Source organism: Pygoscelis adeliae, unplaced genomic scaffold, assembly GCF_000699105.1.
Source record: "Pygoscelis adeliae isolate BGI_AS28 unplaced genomic scaffold, ASM69910v1 Scaffold402, whole genome shotgun sequence".
Classification (NCBI taxonomy): Eukaryota; Metazoa; Chordata; class Aves; order Sphenisciformes; family Spheniscidae; genus Pygoscelis; species Pygoscelis adeliae.
In genome coordinates this window covers 4,528,565-4,555,401 of record NW_008824411.1, presented here as the reverse complement: position 1 = coordinate 4,555,401, position 26,837 = coordinate 4,528,565, and the positions used below count along the sequence as shown (strand labels likewise).

The 26,837-nt window shown below is 40.2% G+C and overlaps 1 protein-coding gene across 1 annotated transcript in view; it reads left to right on the top strand.

Moving 5' to 3' along the window:
- MTA1 (metastasis associated 1) overlaps window positions 1–26,837 on the top strand; it is a 68,854-nt gene that overhangs the window by 29,289 nt on the left and 12,728 nt on the right. Inside the window, exons 11-19 of the mRNA XM_009320691.1 lie at window positions 1,417–1,460; window positions 5,350–5,408; window positions 13,131–13,246; window positions 14,091–14,242; window positions 15,991–16,180; window positions 16,566–16,655; window positions 18,497–18,649; window positions 19,716–19,751; window positions 26,618–26,629. Of these exons, the coding sequence (XP_009318966.1) occupies window positions 1,417–1,460; window positions 5,350–5,408; window positions 13,131–13,246; window positions 14,091–14,242; window positions 15,991–16,180; window positions 16,566–16,655; window positions 18,497–18,649; window positions 19,716–19,751; window positions 26,618–26,629 (852 nt within the window). The remainder of the gene's footprint in view (window positions 1–1,416; window positions 1,461–5,349; window positions 5,409–13,130; window positions 13,247–14,090; window positions 14,243–15,990; window positions 16,181–16,565; window positions 16,656–18,496; window positions 18,650–19,715; window positions 19,752–26,617; window positions 26,630–26,837) is intronic.

Here is a 26,837-nt window from a genome sequence, read left to right as displayed (position 1 = left end):
TTGTCATCGGCCAATTGCCTGCTTTGATGAAAAACAGTTAGTTGGGAACTGTTTACATCCTTCTGTATTTCCTTTGAGATTTTCTTGGAGCAAGAAAGCACTGTCATAATCCTGAAGCAGAATCCATCTGTTTCTTGCCATTGAGGAAGCTAAATTTTGAGTTGGCTTCAACAGAAGACCCTTTCTCGGAGCTGAACAATAAGGTATACTTATGTTTGGTATACCTAAGATTGAAAGGCTTAATACAGCACTTCCATGTCTTGTGAGTAGGATACTGTGAGATACATTCAAATTGACTTGTTTTGGAGCATGCACTTGGATCTTTTATCCAGTAAGAGATTTATTTGGCTTCAGCTATACCGTACTTTTGAAGGTTACCATCGTAATTAGGAGTTCAATCATTTCAAGAGAAGGACTGACCCTCCAAGAACAGAACTGCTAGAAGGGTAATTCTACTGCAATGTCAACACAGAATTTGTGGTCTGATGTAGGCTCCTGAACGTCTGTCCAAAGCGATCCCAAGAGTTTTCCTATCAAAGACACCCTTTCAGAGTTCTGAAGAAAAAGAGGGCGATGCATTCCAAACTCAGTATCCCGTGTCTCCTTTGAATGCAACCTTTTCTTGAGACAGATTTCCTGTGTCAATTCACAAGAGCATATATTTCTGATTCAGAAAGGTTTGAAATGGCATCCACTGAGCAACTGCTGTTTGGTGGCTTCCCCCAGTCTTCAAGAGTTGATGTGATGTTTGGGTATGCCTACGTTTTCATTCAAAATAAAGGTGTAGTTGTGAATTCCAGGGTGATTTTTTTTTTTCCCCAAGATCTTTAAATGCTTCTCCTGTGCATATCATGAGGGGAAGTCCTGAAAAGTTAAAATATGACACTTTCCAACTGTTGAGATGCAGCTGAGAAGAGCTCAGGACATGGCAGTGGCAGATGACTGAGTTAGTCATGTGCTTTCTGAAAGTTGAAGGCTTTAATTTATTTTTTGCATTTTTATTTGTGCTTGAGGAGCATGTAACTTCAAGAGGAAGATCAAATATTATGAATTTCTACTGTTCTATTTGTTATGTGGAAGTGCCATTAGAAAAGTGTAGGAGAAAGACAAAATCAGTTTTAAGGTAAGCACAGTATTGAGAAGATACCAGAGAAAGTGGAAGTGCCATTATATCTGACTACATGAGGTAGGGAGCTTAACAGAGGGAGCTCTGGGTAAATCTTGATGTAGATAGAAAACATCTTTATTAAGGAAAGCAAACCTTCTTTGTACCTAGCCAAGAGCTGAGAGTGACATCTTAATGTACTAGGCTTCATAAAGTACTGTGTGCTAGCAAAGTAGAAATAACATCAAAGAAATGTTTTTCTGTATACATAGGACATTTTATCCCCAAAACACCTCCTGTTAAGCCTACAGTAACATGGAACTATGGCAGTTTTGGCAAGCAAGTGATGGAGACCGTAGGTACCACACATCAGTGCTGAGATGTGTTGCTGGAGCACAAGCAGCTGGAAACACTTCTCCCAGATGCACCGTGGACTAATTACCTTTTCTGTCCCACCTCCCCTGCCTCCCAGCAGCACTCGTGTGTTCACAGTTTTGAAAAAGAATAAAGTGTGAAAGTTCTCTAAATCCAGAAAATGCGATTTAGAGGCTATCTTCCTCATCATCAACTAATAAAGGCTTAATATTTGAGGATGTTTGAGGTGTCCCCATACTGTCTACCAACCTGACTTTTGCGTTGCAGACCTTGAAATATCCCCTGCGTTCCTGGATTTCTTCTGTTATTTCCTCTTTATAAATGTTCACTCTTTAGAAAATGACCACAAACACTTGCTCTGATACATCACGTATTATAAAACTCTTTTCAAGCTCAGTGGGTAGAATGAAAGATGTTAAATCTAGGGAGAGGATATATGAAGGACAGATGTTTGCACCAACTCAAATGTACAGTGCTCAGTAATTTAATCCCTTGGTCCCTCTGGGATAGACAAGTTGGTAATATCTCCGCTTTATAGATGAGGTAAATAAGAGAATATCCTTAAGATGTGCATATATAAATACCTCAAAGACAAAAGATTGCATTTAGCCCAAACTACTAGAAAAAGTTAGAAATGTTCAGGGGTTTTTTTGTGGATGAGGACATTCATAACTACATCAGACAACATTAAGAATTTATAGCGTAAATATGCTTCAGGCACAAATCAATTAATAACTGGCAAAGGACCTAGCAAAGCACTTTCTCTGTGAAGGGATTATTCTGAAATTGTGCATGACTACATTTCAGGCACCTTTCTTTTGTACCTTCTGGTATCAGTCACTGTCAGAAAATAGGAAACTCATCATATCTGGTCTATTGATTGTCCACAGCTGCAAGTACTTAGTGCAAAACCAACCTCTTCTTATTCAGTACATTGTGGTACCTTCTGAAAACCTTCCATTTTCCTGGTATACTAGTTTTTAATAAAGGTGTATGCTGTATGTCTGTGCTCTGCACTGATCCCCAGGCAGCAGCTGTAGGAGAGGGAGGGTATTGCTAGGTCCAGGTGACTTACGGCAGTTGTTCGCTCAGAGTTAGCACCATGGTCATCAATCACAAAGAAAATCTGTGGTGTGAGGTTAACATTCATCACCAGTTTACTAAAATGTTGCTTAGTACCCTAAATTAACCATGTCTCCAAGGCAAATGACTTTACATTGTGGATAGTAGAATATTTCAGCTGCTGGTAATGCATTGTGCTTGCATGAAGCTTTTTCCATTCATAGATTTCCAAAACTATCATAACATAATGACTCTAGATAGTCCCCTTGGGAGCTTTTGTCAGGAAAACTGTAGCTTTTTTCCACCACAATCTAGAAATCTAGTGGAAATAAAAAAAAGCCACCACCCAGTTCTCTACCAGTGGAGGTTCCCTGAATTTCCTGCTTTGGCCTCAAGGAAATATGATTCTTGTACAAAGTTCATCAACCAGTATTTTAAGCTGTTTATCCGTATCTGATGTTGGACTTTCTTGTAATTCCTGGGGAGAGTGAGCTCTGTGGCTGTTTGTCTGCTGACATAACTGCCCGTGGTAGTCTGTGCTTGGGGAGAGAAGACCTGTTTTTCAGCCTGGGCTGTAGGTGGAACAGCCTTCAGTTCATGAGCAGAAATGCACCTGAGAGTGTGCATTGTCTTGAAGGATGATTTTTTTTGGGGGGTAGTGTGTCTCTGGAAGATAGAGGAGGGTTTCTGATGCTGTTGGAGAACCATTGTCACAAGCACTTTTTGAGGCCCATCATTGGATGCTTTGGTTTCTTGCATAAAAAGACTTGGAGCAGGGTGTTTTGAAAATGTTCAACTTTGAATTTGTGGTTTGTATTCAGAGGGAGAACCTTTTTAGTCCCATCACCGGTTGCCAGTACAATGTGTATTATTGATTTCCCCAAGTCTGTGGGATTGATAAGGATCATCTCCATGAAGTCTTCATCTTGGTTTTCTTGAAGACAGTTTTCGGGTAGCTGTCCTTGTCCTAGATGAGGTTTAACAGAAGCAATCTGGGAAACTTGCTTGCACCGGCAGAAAGAAGTCAGCTTCTGGATGCGGCTCTTTGAAGGTGTACCTACAGTCTCTGGATAACTTTCAGAAGTTCTGTTTTCTCAGTCCTTGTTCTCTTGTCTGACAACTTCATTCTTTGATTTCTAAGATGGGTTGACTTTTATTTGCAGGAAAGGGTAAGAGGGGAATTCTTTAGGAGTCTAGAGGGCTTTGGTGAGGAACTCTCAGGCTGTCAAATAGAAAACTGTTGCTTAAGACTGTCCCTCTGATCAAAGCAAGCTTTATGCTTATGGGAAACTTTTACTTATTGTTTCTATGTGTCTCCATTGAGCCCCTGTAAAAAGGATTTTTATGTTTGTCCAGTTCCTCAGTGACACACTCTTCAATTTTATTACATTTTCTGGTGCTTCTTGTGTGTATGAAGATACTGACTTTAGCTTTACAATTATTTTCCTAGACTGCGCGTTCAGGCTGCTGCATAGAAAATGTTAAGCTAATCTGTTTGTCTAGAATATCACCATGCTGCTGGTTTGTCTGGAAAACATTGTCATGGCTTTATGCAGACTGCTGTTACCAGCATGGATGTTGGCATGGGCCTGGCTTTGAGCAGGGGGTTGGACTAGAGGCCTCCAGATGTTCACCCTAAATTAATTTAGCTTATGTAATAAAGAGAAAACTTGAACCTCAGAACATCTCTTTTACTTTTTAAATGGTGCAAAGGTTTGAGTCATAAAAGGAATTCTTGGCCAGTTAGTAAAGCTCATGGTAATTGCCTACTTCTGCCACGTTCTGTGGGCTATCAGCAAGTTCACAGCTGTAGCTGAAAAAAAAAAAAGCAGTAGTATTGTGGGGGAATTTACTCTATACATCCCATTGAAAGGATCCATTTACTCCAGAAATGTGGACAGAAGTTAACAGATGCTCTTGAAAGTCTGCTTCTTGTATGTGTTTTCCCTTAAACACATCTCTTATGTTCCTTAATATCTCCTGGCAATGGTGTTTTGCATTAGGGGCTGGTTGTTTGGTCTAGTTAGCTTCTCCCCTTTTTACCCCCTTAATGTTCTTTGCTACGTGTCCCCTGAGATTTCACACATGTGCCTGGGGTTTATTTCCTTTTTGTCTCATAGTGTTTGTGTACCTAGAGCTGCTCACCTTTACAAAGTGCAAATGTACAGGTTGCCCATGGCTAATGTCTAGTCAGAAGTGATGACATACCATAATTTAAAAAAAAAAATCTGTTAGGTAATTCTGCATCGGTTTTGAGTTGAGCTCTTGGCATTTTTAATTTTTAAAGATGATCTCCTGTGTCACTCTGTCTTCAAAAATGAGGACTATTATCAAAAAAGTCTTTGTCCAAACTCTGAATTGGTTCAGCTGTTGAGGAGATACGATGGAGAGGGTGCATTACTACACCTGCTATTGTCCAACTGGTGAATATTATCATGGAGAACGAACACAGACTGATATGTCAGATCTTCCTCTGCGCAAAAAAAAAAAAAGGGCTGTGGGAGGAGCAATGCATGAAATTGTATTGAAGTGAATGGGACTGAAAAGTTTCTCCTTATAAATAGTAGGTTGTCATCTCTTTTGACTTTTTTGGAAAGCTGTGTATGTAGTCACTTGATGCCTGCAATTGTTTTCAGTGGATATTTTCCTGTTGGAAAATGATTTTGTTAGCTGCTCAGTGAAAGGAAAACTTCATTGTTTGTTAATAAGTGCTAAAGTTTTTACAGGTATGTTACTTGACTCCCAGGTAGAGTAGTCCTTATTTTCATTTTATTCTAACTTTTTTCTTTTTTCTTTTCTTTTTAAAGAAACGATTGAAAGCAGCAGAAGCAGAAAGCAAGCTAAAACAAGTGTATATACCCAACTAGTAAGTATCTTTTTGTACTGTTTTCTATTTCATTGTAGAGGGTCTGGTGTAGCAGTTTCCATGGCCTGCCAGTATTATGTATTTGCTTTAATACATACTGAGAGACATAGTTGAACAAACATGTCAGAGAACTATTAAATTAGGTTACCAATGTAACGAACCCTCTGCTGATGCTTGAATAGGCTTGAATTCCTTTGTATTTTAGCTGAGTTAATGCTAACCACCCTGATGCTAATAAACAGCTAGGAGCCCTGTGGAAGAAAACGATAGCTCTGGTATTTCAAAGCTGGCTAGAACAAAGCAGCAGTCCTCCCAGTATGCTTACGCTGCTGGTTATGGGCGTGTAAAAGGCAAAGCTGTTCCCTCATGCTGACCTTCCACTTCTGGAGCACAGGTTATTTCCTCCATGGGCAGCTGAGGACTTTCCCTTTGGGGCTTTCCTGGTTAGGATGCTGTGCTGTCATGTTGCTTGTTTCCTTCATCCTGTATAATGTTCCCATCTAGAAGTGACCGTTACTTATCTTCTAATATTTATTTTTATGTGGACTGGGAGTTGGAGGCTTGGTAGCAGGTCAGCACAGTCATGAACAAAGGGGTAGCTAATTAACTACTCAATAATATATCTGTTTTTATTAATTTTTGTCATCGGTGGATCACCAATGTGTGGTTGTTTCCTAATGTAATTTAGATATATATAAATTCATATATAGAACTATATTACAATTAATATATAATATATATAAAAAATAAAAATTCTTAGTAAAATGTGTTTCTTCTTTTGTATTCCCTCTGCATAACCCAGTCAGCAAGTTGTTATAGTGTGGAACTTTAAATCTCCCCTGTCCTTTCTCTTTTTCAACTTTTCTCTCCCAGATATGTTCCCATGTGTATTAGCCCAAATAACTCCTTTATTCTTTTATGCTATCTCCTTTCAAATATTTATGAACTTCTACCATGTGTTTTGTTACTTAAGGCAAAACTAAGTTTTACATATTTAGCTTGCAAGACAGTCCCTTATTTCTTGTGCAAATAGAGGATCCCTGATTTCTTTTTTGCTTTGAAAATGTTGATATCTCTCAGGTGAATTTACTAAAAATTAGGTGTAATATTGCTTTCTGTGGATGGTGTTACTCTTCAGGGGGACACTGGACATCAAATTAAACATGAATTCACAATGTGATAAGCTCGTAAAGCAAAAGCCAATGTAATTTAGACTGCGGGTGCGAAAGGATATTGCAGACGAGAGAGCCTGGTAGACTTGCTGTTGCTCTTGGATTATAATGTAGGTAGGTAGGGCTTTGTATTTGAAAGGTTATGGTGCTCATTTGATAATGGCTGGCTGGAGTGGTATCTTAACCCTCAACACTGTATCTCAGCAAGATAATTCTTGTTGCTATCTAGAGAATATAATCAAATCAGCAACTTCTCTACTTCAGGAAGAGACTTCTGTCTCTACCCATGTGGTTGCTATTTTTGTCTCTGGCTTTGATTTCCAGTCACAGTTGATTTTGTGAGTGTTATACCTTAACTTACATATTGTTTAATTGATAAAATGGCTATCAAATTTTCCTCCTCCTTCAATATCCTTTCATGTGTATCAGGAAAGGTAGCAATTGCGTACATGACTTATTTAATCCCACATGAATGCTTCTACTGCTTTTTTGCTGTTAATACCTCCAAATGTGGCAACAATTAAGTATTTCTAAGATTTTTGGATTATTTCTACTCAAGTTTCAGTACAAGGTCTGGCACATAGGGAATGGATTGTATCTACATTATCTTGTGACCTAGAAGAAGATTATATTCTTGGCTTGTAATAGCAATACTTGGTGTAGGGATCTAAATATCAATGTTATTGATTTGTCCTTATCATGTTACTGAGCCCGTTCCTGTTTCGAGGCTTGAACCGTAATGATCCACTTGTCACTTCAGAAATAAATTACTTGATGTAGGCTGTCACAAGACCTACGCAGAAGCGTATCAGCTGATTGAGTGAAACCTATTCTAACAATAACTGGTGTAAAATTGTTTGCAAAGAGAGACCCCGGAGGATATCAGACTCAATTTTACCTCCTTTTTTTTTTTTTTTTTTTTTTGTCTCTGGCTGTCTTCTACTGATAGGAGTCTCATTTGTTCTTGTGATGATAATAGGAAAATCTAGGGAGAGAGGAGGAAAATAATTAGAAAACCAATAGAAGCGGTCTTCAAAGGTTATTTCTCATGTCACATACATATTATACAGTGAAAAATAACAGGTCTATGTGAAGCTTTAGAGTTGATATTTCTTAACTTGAGACTGTGCCCCAAATTTATAACGTGGGTAACTGAAGCATGGAAGAGTCATACAGGTAATTGATGTGAGGTTATCAAGTCCTAAACCAACATCCTAGATATTGGAAAAACATTTCTGTGCTCCTTCCAAGAACAACCCTGGTTTTGGACAGACATCTGTAGTTGATGTGACTGAACCCAGTGTTTGTATGCATGGCTTTGTAATGCATCCCTTGGGTTGAAAAGCACTAATGTGCTTTCCTGGTGAAAGGAAAAAGTATAAAATCAGTTGAAATCTGTATTCAGGAAATACTGGAAAAAATCTTCTCGTTATTTTCTGTAGCAATTTCTCTGTCAGTGGGAGTGGTGTTAAATAAAGCAGCAGCAGAAGCCTGAATGCATGAAGAGATTCCATCTTCTTGTACACTTCATCCTGTCATCCACCAGTGTGAATGCGGGGCTCGGAGACCTTTCTTGTTGCAGATGTAGTCTCAGTCTCTTTCTCCTTCTAGTGTGTACCCAAACATATTCTTCAGGCTGTTGTGGAAGTTATATTCTGGTTTTACTAATCTTGCGGACATCATACGTACTAGTTACTTGCTTCTTTTTGATGACGATCTGGTTGTGTAGCTGGTGCTTTTTGGGATTAGGACATCTGCAAATCATGAAGGCTGAGACATAAAATTTTGTGTGGCTTTTCTCTCTTTTGCTTTGATCTAAGTGATATCAGAAGGGGTAAGAACAGAAAGGGAAGAATGAAGTGCTCCATACACTCCCCAGTCTTCAAAATGTATTGATGTAAAATGTAAATTTTAAATTTACATCTGTAAATGTAAATTAGTACATTCTACTTACAGTACTTTATCTGAGAATCTCAAAGCACTTTGACAGGCTGCAAATGCTGCCTTGCAAACACTTGTAAAGTAGGGAAATATTATTCTCCTTACCCTGCCTCTTTTTTTTAAGCGAATAGGGAAATTGGAGGAATAGGTCAAAGCTTTGGATGACTAGAAGGGGCAATGGTTAACAAGCTGAAGCTAATTCCTTTGTCTGTTTGTTGGTTGTCCTCTGTCTGAGGAGCAAGACTTTTTTTCCTTCCTTGTTTAGTTGTGCAGGGATCCATTGCAGCCTAGAAAACGTAAAGGTGTAATGCTGTTCTTTCTTTTGTAGCTGTGCTAGTTAAAATGGCGATCTTCAGTATTTTGTTGGAGAAAGCTTCTCATTTTCAAAAAGCATTGTTTAGCAGTCATTAGACCTGTTCTTAGAAGTGGGTATTTACAGTAGCCTGTGATGAGAATTCACCCCTCTGTTGTCTTGGATAAGGAATCCAGACGCTTGTGTTATATGCCTAGAGGTAGATGGCATAAATGTTCCTTACAAAGGATTAAAAAATGTTCTTATTTCTGAGCCTTAATTTCTTAATTGTTCTGTTGCATCTAGCACCACTACAGTTTCCTGAATAACAGGAAACATTCACTGATGGTGTTGCTTATAGTTATTTTTAACAGCTAAAGCTTTATCACTGTGCTGTGGGTGAAATGCTAGCCAGTCATATAGTGAAGGGATTTCAGTGTTCTGCGTGGCTCAGGGTTATCTTCAGGTTGGGTTTTTTGGGCAGGGGCTTCAGTCCATGATGGCTGGCTTCCAGTGCCTTCTTTCTGCACGTGCTTTATCACCTTAGTCTCTTTAGTTGAAATTGATCTCCTGCAGAATACAGCCCAGAAGTCTGCACTTTGTGATCCCTGTTCTAGCATAACTGACTGCTCCAGCGCAATTGAAACCCATTTAAAAGACTTCCATTCTTGATGTAAGAACTGGAAATGATAGTTTACCGCACCATCGGTATTCACACTACCTTATTTGCATCTTTCACTTCAGCTTCATTAATTGTCTAACAAGTCATCCAGTTACTCGTTTAATTTTCTTGTTAATAGCTGTAGCAGTCTTCAGTGATATCAAACAGGTTTAATTAACATAACAACAATTAAGAGCTTTTTGCTTCTCATATGATGAAGACATTAGTTGCCTGAATTTTGTTACTGCCACTGTGACACCTGACCGTAGCTTTGGAACAGGACACTTTCTGGTGCTTGTTGCAGATACATTAATTGTACTGTTCCAAAATTCTGAAGTGAAGTTACCATCACAACTACAGTGTGACAATTTTGTGATCAGTGTGATTTGGTGATCAGCTTTCACCCCTGCATCCCTTTCACGTGTGCTCGCAGCCCAGAAAGCCAACCATATCCTGGGCTGCATCAAAAGAAGCGTGACCAACAGGTTGAGGGAGGTGATTCTGTCCCTCTACTCAGCTCTGGTGAGACCCCACCTGGAGTACTGCGTCCAGCTCTAGGGCCCCCAACATAAGAAGGACATGGACCTGTTGGAGCGAGTCCAGAGGAGGGCCACGAAGATGATCAGAGGCCTGGAGCACCTCTCCTATGAAGACAGGCTGAGAGAGTTGGGATCGTTCAGCCTGGAGAAGAGAAGGCTCCAGGGAGACTTTACTGCGGCCTTCCAGTACCTGAAGGGGACCTACAAGAAAGCTGGACAAGGACTTTTTACAAGGGCATGTAGTGGTAGGACAAGGGGTAATGGCTTTAAACTGAAAGAGGGTAGACTTAGATTAGATATAAGGAAGAAATTCTTCACTATGAGGGTGGTGAAACACTGGAACAGGTTGCCCAGAGAGGTGGTGGGTGCCCCATCCCTGGAAGTGTTGAGGGCCAGGTTGGATGGGGCTTTGAGCAACCCGGTCTAGTTGAAGGTGTCCCTACCCATGGCAGGGGGGTTGGAACTAGATGATCTTTAAGGTCCCTTCCAACCCAAACCATTCATGATTCTATGAAATACAAGTTTGATAAGGGTTGTAGAGAGGACAACAGAGTCAGGCCATCACCCTCCTTTCTGCACATGGTCTTAGTACTTTGGATGTGCATGTCAACGTGTGCAGTCTTGTTCTCAACTTACTGTTTACAACCAGACACACCAGGGCTTCCAGGCATGCTGCTCAAAAAAACCAAAACCTTTTTGTGTGCTTCACTGATGGATTTAAGACTCCTTTACCGCATTTTTCAGAGGATAAATAAGTGTATAGAAGGGAAGCAGCATGTCTGATGTTGAGCCGTAAGACCTGCAGTGGAACCCTAGTTTTCTTTACTTCAGTCTTTTACTCTGTCTATTGACCAACGCTGCTTTTAACAGTGTGCATCTGTGAGGACTGTTTGTTCTACAGCATCTTGGTAATGTTTGCACATGGAGTCTGCTAGTGAATCATTGGCAAAAGTTCTTTTGCAGCAGGTTACTATAGTGACATCCCAGAGCAAAATGCTGGGTAGCGTGAATGTACCCTCTTTCAACTTTCCCTTTGTTAAATGTGTCTGCATATCTCCTGCCATCTGTGGTGTCAGAACTTCGTGCCATTCTAATAAGCACCCCGAAACACTTTAATCCTTGTGAGAGCCAGGCAAATTAATAAGCAAAAGGAGAAGAAAACCTAATCAGGCTTGTTAATCTAAATGCCTTTATTTTTTTTCTCTTCTCTGCTTCTTTTGGTCTGTGTATGGGCTGCTCAGTGTACTGAAGGACCAAACTATTTCTGTATTTCTGTGTATTTCTGTGCTGCTTAGCCTCCTAAGCTTTCTCTTCTGCAGAAAGCCCTGAACTTTACAAGAAGGAAGCACCATCAGAATGCTATCTGAAGTTTTGCTTGGACTGGGCAAATACTCTCTTACCTCCTTATGCAATGTGTGTGTGGTCCTTACAGGACATTCACTACAGAATCTATTTTGCCTCTAGAAATGGGGCTTTACTGAGCTCTGTATCTCGCTGCCTGATCATACATTTTCAAATGAGGAGAAGGATGACCTTCCCGCTTCCAGGGCAGTGTAAGCTTTCCAGTAGCGTTTGGGTTTGTTCTGGAGCTTCAAGGGCCAGTTGTCTTCAGAATTCAGTAACTTGGAACTCCTTTGCTTTCAGGGGTCATTGCTGAGAACGTGAAACCTAATATTGATGCCCCATTAGAAAGAAATTAATTTGGCCATATTCCCACAATGCTGTTTTTGCAGCGCTAGCCAGGGTGAAAAGTAATAAGTATTCTGGGTCACTGAAGTCACTGTGACTCCTGTATCAGTGTGCAACTGATATATAAGAAAATGTGTTTTCAGAAAGCTATTTTAAGATATTTCTGCTTGAATAAGTGGATTCCAAATTGTGGTTTTATTAGTTGGAAATAAAAGGAATATGCCCACTCCCTTCAGTCTTCAGGTAAGAGAATATATGGGAAATTTAATCGGTACTACAATTTGGGCTTATGGTCAGAAGTTGGCACCAAAGGCTGCCTACTTTTTGTTGCTTCTATAAGCTGAGCTCCTAATAGCACCTGGGAATCCTTGCGTGTTTTATAAGCTCGTTGTGTATTCTTCTCTGAAACTTCTTGTGTGACTTATCCCATCTTCCTCCATTCCCCAGAAGTCCTGTCCCTGCAATATCAATTCTCTGGCCTTCTTGTTCCCTCCCATGCCAAGGATTTTTTTGAACACCTCCTTTTCCCACTCTGACATCTCTTCCTCTGCAGAGGTTTTGTACTATTCCATACTGCCTTCTATGCCAAGGTTTTGTTTGCCCTTCCATTCTCAGATCCTGCCAGTACCTTTTTTTTTCGAGTCATCATTTTTAAGAGAGTATAGGGATGAGATGAGGTGATTCAGAAGTTGTTGTATTATAATGTATTAGTGATAGCCATCATTTCTTGCTCTGTGGATGTTAAGCTTTCAGACTTTTTCTGTTCAGTAGAAACCTCAATACTTTTTAGTAGAAGCACAGACCATAGTTTAAGACTTGCCAGAAGGCTCATACTCATGAATATCTCTGTGTATACGCTATGTCCAAAGATTTTGTTCAATGAGTTGGGTGTGCTTGTGCGAATTGTGGCTATATGATACAAACCTTTGCAGTAAGATAACGTGGAAATATTTGTGACTGCAGTCTAGGGTTATCTTTCCCTGAATAAGGCAGGGGTTGACCTTTCTCCATCTACCTCTACTGCTTCTTCCCCCAGGCTTCTTTTTGGAGATTTAAGTAAAATACCACTCATGTTGAGGACTGAGGGAGATCTGTAGATAAGATCTTTTTGTCACCTAGGTTAGAATGTCTGGGATAGTGAGTAAGATACCTGGCTTCACTGGTTTATTGTTTTAAAATGGTTTTGGACTCTTGAAAATGGCATCTAACTATTATTATAGTTGTTTTTATTATCGGCATTATTTAAATATTATCTGAGACAGTGTGTTCATGGAAGTCAGATTGCTGGTAAGTACAGCTTGTTCTGGAAGCCACACGATGAACAAAATTTAAATCTTCAAACATTTTGGGCCATATTTTTTTTAAGTCACATAGGAAATTGCATGCCTCAATTAATGTTTGACCTCCTTTTTTGCTTTGTGTTTTAAGTAACAAGCCAAACCCCAACCAGATCAATGTAAATAATGTCAAACCAGGAGTGGTAAATGGTACTGGAGTACAGGCACAGAACACGGGAGCAGGACGGGCCTGTGAAAGCTGTTATAGTAAGTGACATGCCAGTATGGCAGTTGTGCATAGAGAGCGTGAATGTTGTGTTGCAAACAGTAAAATAAAAGCTCTGTTGTGGTGGGGGGTGGGAGAGAAGGCTTTGGAAGGGGGGGGACAGGGACGGATGGACAGAATTTGACATAGCAGCATTTAAGCAAAGCGGTTTTTTGGGTTACTGGTGTTACATTTGTAAATAAAATTATGAAGTACTAAAGGGGGAGTTAGTAAATGTCCTGCGTAATTTTAGGTAGCTGTTGAGCAAATACTTAAATCAACACGGTGTGAACTTGACAATTTTTTCATAATTTTTTAGTAGATTTCAAAATATGTGATATCAATGTATTTGGTCTGCTGTCTGATATTGATATACTGAGTTCTAATGATTGTGCTCCTTTATGGGAAGCCTTTAGAGATGCTGGAATGTAGGACTATATGAGAAGTCAAGTCACAGATTTCTTATGTTCTTTAGTTGTAAAATTAATGTATGGGGAGTTCCTGAAGACAATCTTCCCTCTCTCCCGTGCTCTGCAGAAATTGTTGTCTACCAGTCTTGCAAAACGAGAGCTTTCAGTTTCATTGGCAGGAAATTTTCCTATCCTACTAGTTGTTTTTTTCTGTTCATGTTTTAAAAGAGGTTTATACATGTAATTATTTCTGCTGAAATCACAAGTGCATTTAACAGTGGTGATGACAGTGAAGCCATCATCAGGTTTTTAAGGTTTGTTTGAGCTTTGCACTGTCTTTGTGTGCGTTTTCTTTTGTGATGGTTCTAAAGAGAATAAGCTCTGTAAAGTGATCCTGTTTAAGGATATATATAATTTCCACCTTTGTTATCTCTAGCCACACAGTCTTACCAGTGGTATTCTTGGGGTCCCCCTAACATGCAGTGTCGCCTCTGTGCATCCTGTTGGACGTACTGGAAGAAATACGGTGGCTTGAAAATGCCAACACGGTTAGATGGGGAGAGACCAGGACCAAACCGCAATAATTTGGTAGGTATCTGCAAAGCAGACTGCTCGGTGCTCTTGCCTGGAAAGCTAGGTGCCATGATATCTAACTAATTGTTCACTGTTCTTAAATATTTAACAACAAAAAGAATGCTTTCAGCCTCCATTGTTGTCCTTGGGTTTGGTATTTCATGTCTTGCAAAAGTTGGCATGTTAACTTCAGCTATAAGTAATTCGTTGCCAAGTACTGCCCTGAGAAAAAAAAACATCATTTGTTTAGCAAACTAGCCATCGAATGCATGGGCTAGCTTAATGAAGATGGAAAAAACTGAAATGCCAGCCAGTGTTTCTGGTATTTGGTTTCCATGATTTTTGCTGTAGGGGAAGAGGACTGGTTTTTGGTTGGGTTTTTTTTTTTTCAATAAAGGAATTTATTATTTCCTGAAACCTGTTCCCTTTCCCAAGGCACATTCAAAATTAGATACCCCAAATAGCTAGTGGCTTTTTAGAGATCCCTTTTCTTGTTTTTCTACTTCATCCTATTTTTTTTTTTTAATTAATCTTCCTTCTTTTGGGTAGGTTTTGAGTAAGCATTGTATGAGCTGCTTCTGTTTAATTTTTCCCCTTTTACTTAAAAATCAAAACTCTCAGAATTTTTCTGAATTTGGTGGAAGTTCAGTCTGGAAACATCATACTGATTTGAAACAGCATCAAAGCTGATTTCAAACAGCATCAAAGCTGATTTGAAAAAGTAGCTGCATCACATGGACCGAAGGAGAGTGCACACTGAACTTTGGTCTTAGATTAATTTCTTTCCTCTCTCCTAGTCTTTGCTATCATTCCCTTTCTATTCTATTTCTTTCGTTTAACCTCTGTCCTTTCCAGGCGTCTGTTTGCCCTCTGAAGCTACCTAATTGCTGAGATAACTGCCAGGTTTTATCAGACTTATTCCTCTTATTTGTTAATTAAAAAGTATGTAAATAGTCAGAGAGGGGAAAGCCTTGTTCTCCCCAAACTGAAATTTCCTCCTATTTTCCAACCGTGGGCAGGTTTGAGATAACAAGATACTACTTTCATTATTTTATTGGTTGACTTAGTTGCTTTCATGAAGAAATACTGCTTTTGCTCTCTGTAGTAGATAAACATCTTTCAGTATTATTCTTTATTACATGCAGTGAATATTTGACAACTCTGTAAATGCATTCATTGAGTTCAGAGTAAGAATTAAAACAGAAATTCTTGCAACTTTGAGACAAAAACATTCTTGCATGCTGTAAATTTGCTTTGGGAAGTGAGTTTATGATGTATATTTTAGCCATACAGCTACTTTCTGATTTTTCTCTCCCTCGTACAAATGCTTTTTTATAAGGAGTTTGCATTGTATATCCAGAGCAAATCTAAGCACCCAAAGTCTGAGAGTCTTTCTGTTGGCTCTGTAAGCACTAAATTGTGTGATAGCATCAGGTAACTTCTTCAGGTCTGGCTTTTGGATCCCTGCCTTAAAACTTGGGACAGCACTTGGGACAGTAAATACATCCCTGTGAAGAGAAAATGTTTACGTTCATTTTATCCTTTGAGATATTTTGGAAGAAAATTCCAAACGTTGATGGGTAAGATTTGGGAAATGGGGAATAGCTGGGCTGAAAATATTTTCAGCTGTAATACTGTTTCTGTTCTTATGTCTGTGAATCAGTTGTTGAAAGTGATTTTGTATGATATTCTTTCTTTTCTTTAAAACCATACTTTCTAATAATTATTTTTTAGAAACCATATTTCTTTTTCTTTCTTTCTAGAGTCCTCATGGTGTGCCAGTACGAAACAGTGGGAGTCCCAAGTTTGCTATGAAGACACGACAAGCTTTCTATCTCCATACAACAAAACTGACAAGAATTGCCAGACGTTTATGTCGAGATATCTTGCGCCCTTGGCATGCTGCAAGACATCCCTATCTGCCTATTAACAGCGCAGCAATCAAAGCAGAATGTGAGTGGTGATGCAGCTGGGCACCTACTTGCAAAGGAGCCCTTTGAGATTCCTTTCCTATAAAGTTTGAGTTGCAACTTCTTGAGATGCTCTCTTGCTCATAGCTAGTGGTTTCACAAAATCTAGCTATACTTGCAGAGTGTTCTAACTGATGGCAGGCTAGGCAAATAACTTAAATTCATGAGTTGTTGTTTGTTTTAAAATAACTCATGTAGCTGTTACACGTAGCATTCTCCTGCATTTGTGTCCTGTTGCCAAGACATGCTTGCAACCTGTAAAATTCCTTTTGATTAGAAAGCTCTTTTGGGACACTTGAGTTATTAATTTAGTTTTCTTTTAATATCTAAATGTCTTTACCCTCTAATTATTTTTCTTTGTTTTACAGGCACAGCACGTTTACCTGAGGCATCAGAAAACCCATTGCTATTAAAGCAAGTGGTTCGAAAGCCTTTAGAAGCAGTACTCCGGTATTTAGGTATTAAAAAAACCCCACACCAAACACCACCAAACACAACCCCCCCCAACCAAACAAAAAACTAGCTAATTCTGCTAACCATTTCTTTTTCGATTTGGTTCTGGATTTAGATGCTGGTTCTGAATTAAAAAACAAAACATGAAAACCTTCCCATGAACTTGTCCTTTTTCCTTTTCCTACTTAATTTGACAGACCTAGTGGCTCAGCAGTCCACTGTGGGTTCACTGAGCTGTATCAGAAACTTTCAAGTGAAGGGAGGGATGTGTTTGCTGTGGCCTCCGATGTATGTGGGGACAAGTTACCATCTGCTGATGGAGTCACGAACATAATGTTTTGGGAACAATTGGTCAGTCCCATTGTTCCAATTTTTGAGCTGTCTGGAGGCAGTTCCTACAGTTGGGTCCTCTGAGAAGCCCCTCGGATTTAGGGCAGCACTGTGTCCCACAGCTTGTGAATCAGTTGCTGGCTGTTCTGTGCGGGAGCTAGACAAGGGGACTATGTTTCCATTCTTTACTTTCATCTTGGGTTTTTTTTTTGGGGGGTGGGGGTGGGGGTGTTACAGATTTCTTGAGGACTTGGGCCTCATCAGCTGATCTGTGGGGGAGTACTGAGTAGCTCTGTCCAGGACCTTGATGTAAGTTTTAGGTGCTGGAAGAGGCCAGCTACGTGACATGCCAGCTCTGACTCCAAATGAACGCAAAATCATTTTCCCTAGCGTTGCCAGTTGCTGGAGATACCCTGAAGACATGTCTCGGGTTGTTACAGCAGTCTAATGCGAGTCTAACCACAGAAAGCTAGCTTGACAGTGGTACTTTGAAGGCTTCCAGATTAACAAGGAAGTCGATTGCCTTTTTTACTCTGATAAGAAACATTGGAGTTGATTTTATGTTTCTTTGAACATTTTTGTTGATGAAATATTGTAAGGCTCAGGGTTTATTAAATATTTACTGCTTCTCTGTTGAGTGTTGTACTTCTGCTGTACACTGATGAGATACACAGATTGAGAAACCTTTAGATATGTATAGTGCAACCAAATAAAGCCAATAAAGGGAGAAGTTTTGCTGTTGGATAAAATCCTGCTTTTAATAGTTGTACATAATGTAGCAGTAGATTTTGAGATTTCATTAGCGCTGTGTCAGGGTCTCCATTTGACTGCTGACCTGGGAGAAGGGAGTGAGAGAAAGGGAGGGAGGCTGATGGACTGGCAAGAATGTATTTTTGGAGGTGTCGTGTTCAGTGTGCTTTAAGTTATATGTTACTCAGCTGTTGGGGCTGCGAGAGAAAAACTCGGTTGAGGTTCCCATTTGCTGTTGCTTGTAACTTTCTAAAAATCTTTTCAGGTGAACAGTGTGTGCTTGATCTCTGCCTTGGCCAAAAATTTGAATTCAGACTCTGTGTTGTTTATGGTGGTGCTTTGAATCCTCACTTGTTTGGTCAGTTTAGAAATTGTATTTTTTACAAACCTTGCAAAACTGGCAAAGTAGTAATTTCCCCAGAGGTTAGGGGTGTTGCCTGCAGCTTTCGATATAGAGCAGCCCCAAAATGATCCCAAATTGTCGGAGAATAGTGTTTTGGAAATAGATACAAAGTGCTTGTGTTATCAACTCTTATTTTAGGATAATATATGACATTGGTTTTAACATCTTCAGTAGAGATGAAATCCTAAATATACTTAAAATGCTTTATATAAATAGCAATCTCTAGTCAAAATTATTGACTGAGATAGTTTGTATATAAGGGGAGGTATACTTGGTCACCTTGGAAGTTGGCAAGTTGTTTTCAGATTTATAATTCCAGTATCTTCACTAATAAAAAACCCTCACCTTGCTGTTTTACAACAGAGTCTCATCCGTGTCCTCCGAAACCAGATCCTGCAAAGAGCTTGTCCAGTTCTCTCAACAATCTGACTCCTGCTAAATTTACGCCTGTCATTAATAATGGGTCCCCAACTATCCTGGGAAAAAGAAGTTATGAACAACACAATGGAATGGATGGTAAATATTTTTCTGCAAAATGTATATTGTCTATATAGGCTTTTTCTTCTGTCCTTTCAGTCTACGAGGAGATTATTTAAAACTATAGTCCTTTATATAAATTCCAAGTTTCTTATTATTGAGGGAGGTTAATTTTTTCCTTTTGTAAAAGTCACTTGTCCTATTTCTCCTTCTGGGTGAGACACATGATGTGTACTGCCTGCGTGGTGCACACACATAAAGCTACTGTGCCTAGTGGAACTCTGCCTAGCTTGACCAACCTCGCAAATAGGATAGTGAAAGAGAAACTTCCCTTCAGTTTTTAAATGAGTAGTATGAAGAAAACTTAATAACTTTTTCCAGTGATGTTTCCTTTTTCTTTTGAGGTTTACAGCTTTTTTTAACCTGTAGGTAGCTGTGCAGTTCCCAGGTGGCTTTGTAACGTGTGGATCACCTGGCTTTCAGCAAAGCTACCAGAGCCTGCATGCCATTGAGAGAGGCAGGCTGCTGCTTAGCTGAGGGAGGCAGACGTGCCAGATCTGGCATGGCATAAACCTGCTCCTGCCTTGCGCAGAACCAGAGCATTTGCTTTTGTTGGCCCTGTCTTTGAGCCACCTCTGTGTAGTGGGGTTTGGGCTTCATTGCCTCAAGAATAAAAGGCAAGGGGAAGGTGTTTGAAGTGGGAGGTAGATGCAGGATGTTCCTGGCACGGACTCCAGGGCTCTGTTCTGAAGAGTTGCTCTTGCCTGAGAGTGTCGGGGAAGAGAAAGTGCAGTCTTTTCCTCAGATGAAGATAAAAGGGTCTGTTCAAATGGTCTTAACGGGAGTGAGAACATGGAGAGTAGCTCTCCTTAACGGGGGAAAGGAACAGTTGGTTCGGATGACTCTGAGCAGGGAGGGAGATACAGAGAATCTTTCTCATTTTTTACCTTTAATTTTAACTTCATATGTGGCTTAACCAAAACATAATTACAAACATTTGATATCTTATTGTTTTGTGTTTTAACATTAAGAACTTTTTAAACTGCTGCTGTTCAGGTTGCTGATGTGATGTTTTTCTCTTTTCTGTTCACTTGTGCTCTATCAGGCAACATGAAGAAGCGCCTGTTGATGCCTAGCAGGGGTAAGACCTTGAAGCTGCGCTCAGCTTATGCTAGGAGAGTGATTTTTAGTTTCATCTGCTGGCTTGTCTGTGCTTTGTGGCTAATGAGTCTGTGTGCACCTTCTGTGTTGATGTCTAAGTGTTCCTTGGGTAACCATTTCCACCCATGGTTATGCTGCTCACCTTCCAGGCTTTTCACATGCAAATGACAAGTCGTACAGCCATACTGAAGACATGAAGTGCTATGTTCAGAATTGATTACTAATTCCTCAAGATGACAGAACAGTTTTCTAGCAGTTTTTTGAAACTGCTGAAAGCTGTGATGGTTGGTTTGAAACTAGGTGTTGTTTCACTGTTTGACTCTTAAGAAATCCAAGTTTCATGCGTCCTGAACTACTTTAAATTCACATCGACCAGAAGAAATAGAAGACAGTATTCACATCGAGTCCCAAGTTCAAGCCTCTGTATTTTCTACTGTGAGTGGACAGTCTCACCAGTGAGAGACTGTCTGTGTGTTCTCTACTTGCAGTAGAAATGGTTTTCAAAATTTCCACAGGTTAGTCTGTTCTGACTACTGAGTAGACCTCAGAAGCTTTAGTTTGTGATAATACAGGAAATCTACATATGATGTCAATTAACCAAATTCAATAGAACAGACCAATTTTGGATAGTTAGGATATACGAATGTCATCGTGAGAGGGGCAAACGTAAAAACTTAAGCTTACATGTTACCATGAAATGGCCCACACTGCATGCCCTGATTTTAAGCTTTGTGTTTAATGGCTGAGACAGTGGATGACTGTTACCAATATTTACGTGCATGCATATATAAGTGCATGTGGAGAATACAATGAGGACAGTGATTGTCCTACTGTCTTGCTTTCTTTGGGAATTTATACCTTGATATTGCGTTGCTGAGTTTTTAATGTGCTTTTTAACTTTTGTGTTTTGGGAAGAATAACAAAACCCTGCTGTCTCAGTCAGTTTGGCTTTCTTGGAAACTTAGTCCAGTAATGAGGGATGTAGATGTCGACTAGCTCTCTGAATTTCCACAGCTCCTAGTGACAACCTGCTTATGGGCATGCCTGCTGCTCCCTGCTAAATGTCCTCATCAGCAAGGGGACTGCTGAGTCACTCAGCAGCTGACACACTTCTGAAGCACTGAGATGTTGTGGCCCAAAGGAGGGAAGTGGAAGAAGAACTGACTCTTCCCTCAGGCTCTCTCTGCATAGAGCACTGGACTTGATAACCTGAGACCATTTACTTACTGGAAATGGAGGATTCTTGTTCTAGTGTTTTAAAACATCTGTCTGCTGGTATACATATTTGATCAGATACATTTCAGTCATAACTGTTGCTGGAGCAGTTTGCAAAAAGAAGATTTTGGTGAAGTACCTGTCCAGGCTGCTCAGAATACGTGTTTCTCTGAAGCATATGTTTGTAGTTGTGCAGGGGCTGGCTCTCACCGAGCACCTGCTGCTTTATCTGCTCGGTCTGTTCTCAGCCAGCCACTGAAATACTTGGAGTAGTATTTGTTCCTATAACTGCTAGGTAGCGGAGTACAAATCAGTCCCAGAATCTGTTTACCTGCTGGGGTAGTGAGTGTTAACTGGATATTCTTGTGAGCAGTTCAGCTTAAACTTGTTGGTTGAGATTTATTTGTGAATGGAAAATGTTTGTCACACTGCAGTTTTGACATCTGGAATATTTTCTGACCCTGGGTTGCTGGAAGCTTTGCCGAGACAGAGATGGAAGGGAACCACCTGCAGAGAAACGAGGTTTAAAGAACTCGGGTCAAGATCTGCTGGGCACAGGGAAACAGATGACAGAAGTTTTGGTGGACCTATTTCTGGCCTGGAGCCAGTTTGTGTGCCAGTGCCACTTAGCACTGGTTCCCAGTTGCCTTGTGTGTGAGCTGGTAACCTTTGCTGGCTCTGGGTATGGATAATGCCGGTTTCCTGTGCTGTGCCAGAACTGGGAATGTGGTGCTGAGACTTCTCCTTGGCTCTTGATGGAGTCATACAGGCTTACTACTTTGGGGGGCTGCTGGTGGGAAGGGAGAGGAGGAGGTCAGAGGAGAGGAAGAGCACAAGTTGGAACCATTGTGAAGAAGGGGTGAATGGCAGCGATGATGAAGCCTTGTGACCAGAATTTAGGAGCCAGTGAGTTAGTATAAAAGGAATGAAATAAACCCATCTATCCAGAATGACTGAATTTTTTGTGACTGACCTAAAATAGAAGAAAAAGATTAATGAGAGTAAAACTGAATTGTTATAACCAGTCAGATTCTTCATTTACATAGCTCCTATAGATACTATGGGAAATTGTGGTGGGTTTTTTGTTGTTTTTATGTTTTTCCTCTCCCTTTAGTGATACATGGTGGCATACTGGCTGGTTTAGGTCATTGTAGGAGTGTACTGCAAAGAAAAGCTGGTGTTAAGACGACTGAACGAGGAGGCTGAAAATATTTTTTCTGCACAAATTTAAGTGCAGGAAGACACTTTGTCCACCTATGTTGAAATAGTTTTCAAGAAGATGTTAACTTACTGCAATGTTATATGAGTTATCCAGGGATTTTTCTGTTTCCTGTTTATGTGCTCTGTTGGTGGCACCTGGAAGATATCTTACGGTTTGGACAGTTCACTGTGTCAAAGTCTCTGATATATGACAGAGGACAGCTAGTATGGTGGGCTTCAGCTGAAGCTTCTTTGCTGGTGATAAAGCCTTTTGGTGCTGGGCTGTTGCTTCCAAACTCATGGGGGAAGTATATATGCTGTAAATTATGGCTGGTTGCTGAGCTGATTGCACGTGATGTGTTTGTAAGGCTTTCCTCATGGCCAGATCTTAAAGCAATATAAAACCAAGAGATTGCTTTGCAGGGAATGAGCCAACTACAGCTAGTATTTTTGCTTAGTGTAAAGCATTAAGATCCATGTTTATACGTATATATTGGTGGCCAGGTTTCTAAGGCATTTAAATTCCCATGGCACCTGCCTTCATTTAGAATTAAGCTGTTTAACGTTGCTGAAAATTGAACTGTTCATGTAGGTTTTTGGGTGTTCCTTCAGGCAGCACTGCTGGAAGATTTTCATCTGAGGCTCTACCACCCCTTCATATTTAGGACGGTGGGTGGTCGGTAGTTAGAATTCAGCCCTCAGGAAAGTTAATCAGTGAAGTTCCTGCATAAGTGGAAACACCGTTCCTAAATGTGCCCAAATGATGACTGAGGGTGGACGGGGTGGAGATGGAAGACTACCTAGTCTGTGTGCGGGTATGGGTTGGTCAGGTTGAACTCTCTGTGAAGAGAGGTAGTAATGGGAAGCAAGGAAAGTCTGGGAAAAGGGGATTCTTGGCGGTGAGATATCAAGGAGGAAAAAGAAAGGAGACTTATTAGTGGGCTGCTGCCAGAACTAGGTAAAACTAATTATGGAAATGTTGGAAATTGCTGAACCTTGTAAGAGTACTTCAGATTTTTCCTTTGGAATTTTGTTGTTTACTTGTTTGTTTTTTCTCTTGCTACTGTAACTCCATCTAAGTATCTTTAACTTTTCTTTTTCTGAATTATCCCTGCTTAACCCTGGAGAGCTGAACTTTTTCAAGCTTTGAATATGATTTGTCTGGCCAGGCACCTGGAGTTTCGACTGGTGCTTGAATTCCAAGAATAGGAAAATATTCTTAATCTCATCTCTCTTCTCTCCCTCCACTCTTTCATAAGAAGGGTGTGGTCCTTTCATCTGTTTTGTTTTCCTCTGCTCCTTTACATCACATTGGAGGCATCATTAGGCATACAGTGGCCTTCCTAGCTCTCCTTCAGCATTAGGTTAGCATGGACAAACTCCTGCAGATTCCTATTTTTGGAGCATGAAAAGTACGTGGAGTCTCATAAGCTGTCGAATACAGCGAGATGTTAAAAATTTATTAGTTTATTGCTTTTTCATTAATGTTCTGGAGCTTGGCTGACAATATTTGCCATGAAACTTCCTCTGGAGACATACAGAGGATGTTTTATGTTCTGGTCCCTGTTTACTTTTTTCCTTACAGCTATCCACTGTGGTGTCTATGTGATACTTGTCTATGCAAATTCTTACTGGGGGAAGGGAGGGAGCATTGTTAGATTTTTATTTTTTTCCTCTCTTTTTTTACACCATGTTAGCTTTCATCTAATCAAATTTGTTTTTCAGGGTCATCACATGCACTCTAAAATTGGCAGAAAGAGGGAGAACACGAATGAGTAGCTGAAATAAAGGGAAGGCTTTTCCCAGCAACAAACTTGCATTGATAAAATGGTAGCGGATCATATGCTGAAAATTGGAGAGGGTTTATAGAAGAGCCATGAAAACAGTGAAGGGACTGGAAAACACACTGTATAATGGAAAATGCTTTTATCAAAGTGGAAGTTGTAGATGTTTGTCTCTGCTGACAGGAGCAGCAGAAGTGTAATAATAGAGGGCTTTTTAGTCTAGCCGGGAATGGAATAATGAGCTGCAGTAGCCAGAAGGTACAGCAGAAAAACTTTGGCTGGAAATAAGCTGCAGATTTTTGAGTGAGGTTAATTAACTGTTGGAATACCTTGCTTCTGCTACTGGGGATTTCTAAATCAAAATGGAATGTTGATCTAATTTAACATGTTCTGGTTCATTGTTTCTCACCTCCTTTTGGGGAAACGTGAATGAACTCCTAGAACTGGAAGCATTCATCAGCGTAGCATGGCATTAGTTTAATTATCAAGAGATGAGCATGAAAGTGGAAATACTGTTCTTGATCAAAAACATCTGTCGAGGTGGGAATATAAAGAAGTTCTCTAGCATCAGCTATGGAGGTGACCAGACTGATCTCAAAGGTTTTTTCTGTCTGACTTAGACCTTGCAGAAAATTTGGACTTACCTGTATGCATAAGTTGCATTAAAATTCTGCCTTTATCAGCAGTGGCCCTGGCTGCCCTTCCAAAGTCAAGGATAACCAGCCAAAGGATATCTGCCCATCCAGGAATGACCGTAAACAGCAGGGAGTATTGGTCCTTTAATGAATAATGTGATACATGAGGTAGTGGGGAAAAGTCCTGGCTTTAGCTGTTGATACCCGGACCAGAGTAATGCTGACTAGTGTCAAGAGAGAAAATGTTCAATGCTTTGTAAAAGAATGACTGTTTCTTGCCAGCAGCAGCACAGCTGGGAACAATGACACGTTGCTTGAAATGCTTTTTGGGGACCCTAAGAGCCGTGTGCCTGTGCAACTTCCTTGCTTTAGATTATATGCCAAAAGTACAGATTATTTTGGGGAATTGTACTTAGGATTTTATATTCAGATGTTAAGTGAAACTTTTGTCGCTTGCCTTCAGCTTAGCCATGATACTGTGATTAGTTTCTTTTGGTGTTATGGAGAAAGATCTGGAAATGAAATCAGGAAATGGGCATCATGCTCTATGGATCAGCTAGTGAAAACCGTTTCATCTATGAGCGATGGCATGGAGTAAGATGTAATTGTTGATTTGAGTGAGAGGAGAGTGCATATCCCAAGGCAATGGTAGGGAACACGTGTAATTAATATTAGAGGAGATGGATGTATAACAATGCAAGGGCAGAATTGCAAATGCCTCTGATAGTACAAAGCCTGAACTTGTAATTAAGTGGAATCTGCGTGTGTGCTACGTATCGTGTGTATACACACACGCACACGTATATATGTATATGATGTGTAATACTCCCAATTCTAAGAATTATCGAATAATTCACAGAATCATAAAATCATTTAGGTTGGAAAAGACCTTTAAGATCATCAAGTCCAACCATTAACGTAGCACTGCCAAGTCCACCACTAGACCATGTCCCTAAGCACCGCATCTACACATCTTTTAAATACCTCCAGGGATGGTGACTCCACCACTTCCCTGGGCAGCCTGTTCCAATGCTTGACAATCCTTTTGGTGAAGAAATTTTTCCTAATATCCCATCTAAACCTCCCCTGGCGCAACTTGAGGCTGTTTCCTCTTGTCCTATCGCTTGCTACTTGGGAGAAGAGACCGACCCCCACCTCGCTACAGCCTCCTTTCAGGTAGTTTGTAGAGAGTGATAAGGTCTCCCCGAGCCTCCTTTTCTCCAGGCTAAACAACCCCAGTTCCCTCAGCCGCTCCTCATAAGACTTGTGCTCTAGACCCTTCACCAGGTTCGTGCCCTTCTTTGGATGTGCTCCAGCACCTCAATTTTTTTTCTTGTAGTGAGGGGAAATTCAGTGGTTTCTAGTTTACATAGCTTGGATCAGCAAATCCTAAAGCAGTGAAGTGCATGGTTTTGTTGCCTCTTTTTTTAACCACTTAGTGTGTTGCATCCGGACAGAATATACTGTGATGCTCTTTTAGGAATGCGGGTGGATAGTATTAATTGACGCAACACCAAGATAGCAGCTCTCCAGTCTCAACATACTTGTCCAAGGGTAGCTACTGACTCATCGTAGTTGGATGTCACAGCCCAGAACATATTAGTAGGGTCCTTGAAGTACTCTTAGCAGAAGGTACAGCTTTGCATGAACACTGTGCAGCAAAATAATGTGAACTGTTAGACCAAGCGTTTTAGGAAGTACTGTCCAAATCCAACGAGGTTTAGTGCAGGGATTAGTGGAAGGAGGTGGGTAACGAACCACTAATTACTCATCCAAAATTAAAGCTGCTCTTTGTGGAATCTCTCGTTTGGAGTTACTGTTTGTTTAATGTTGTCTTGGGTTTATCTGTCCAACAGAGAACTGTGATCACTTCTGTGTTTCATTACAACCAAAACAGTCTGTGTTTCTGTATTTGTTGCATGGGGCTGGGCTACTGTATTCTGAACTATGTGAATCTTTCCTTTTTTTAACCTTAAATCTTTTTTTTCCTTTTCTTTTGCCAATCTTGGTAGGAACTTATTTAGGTAAGTAAATTGCAATTTTAACATTGTTTTTATGTACAACAGAATTTTAAGAAAATGTTAGTCTAGGTGGTGTTCGGTACAATTTATGCTCTGTTCTGTTTGTTGCACTTGCGTTCCTGAAAGTTTATAACCTTTGATTGTTAGAAAGTGGACACTCAATCTGCTCACAGCAGTAACACACTCTTGGCAGTTTAAGAAAGAGAAGGGT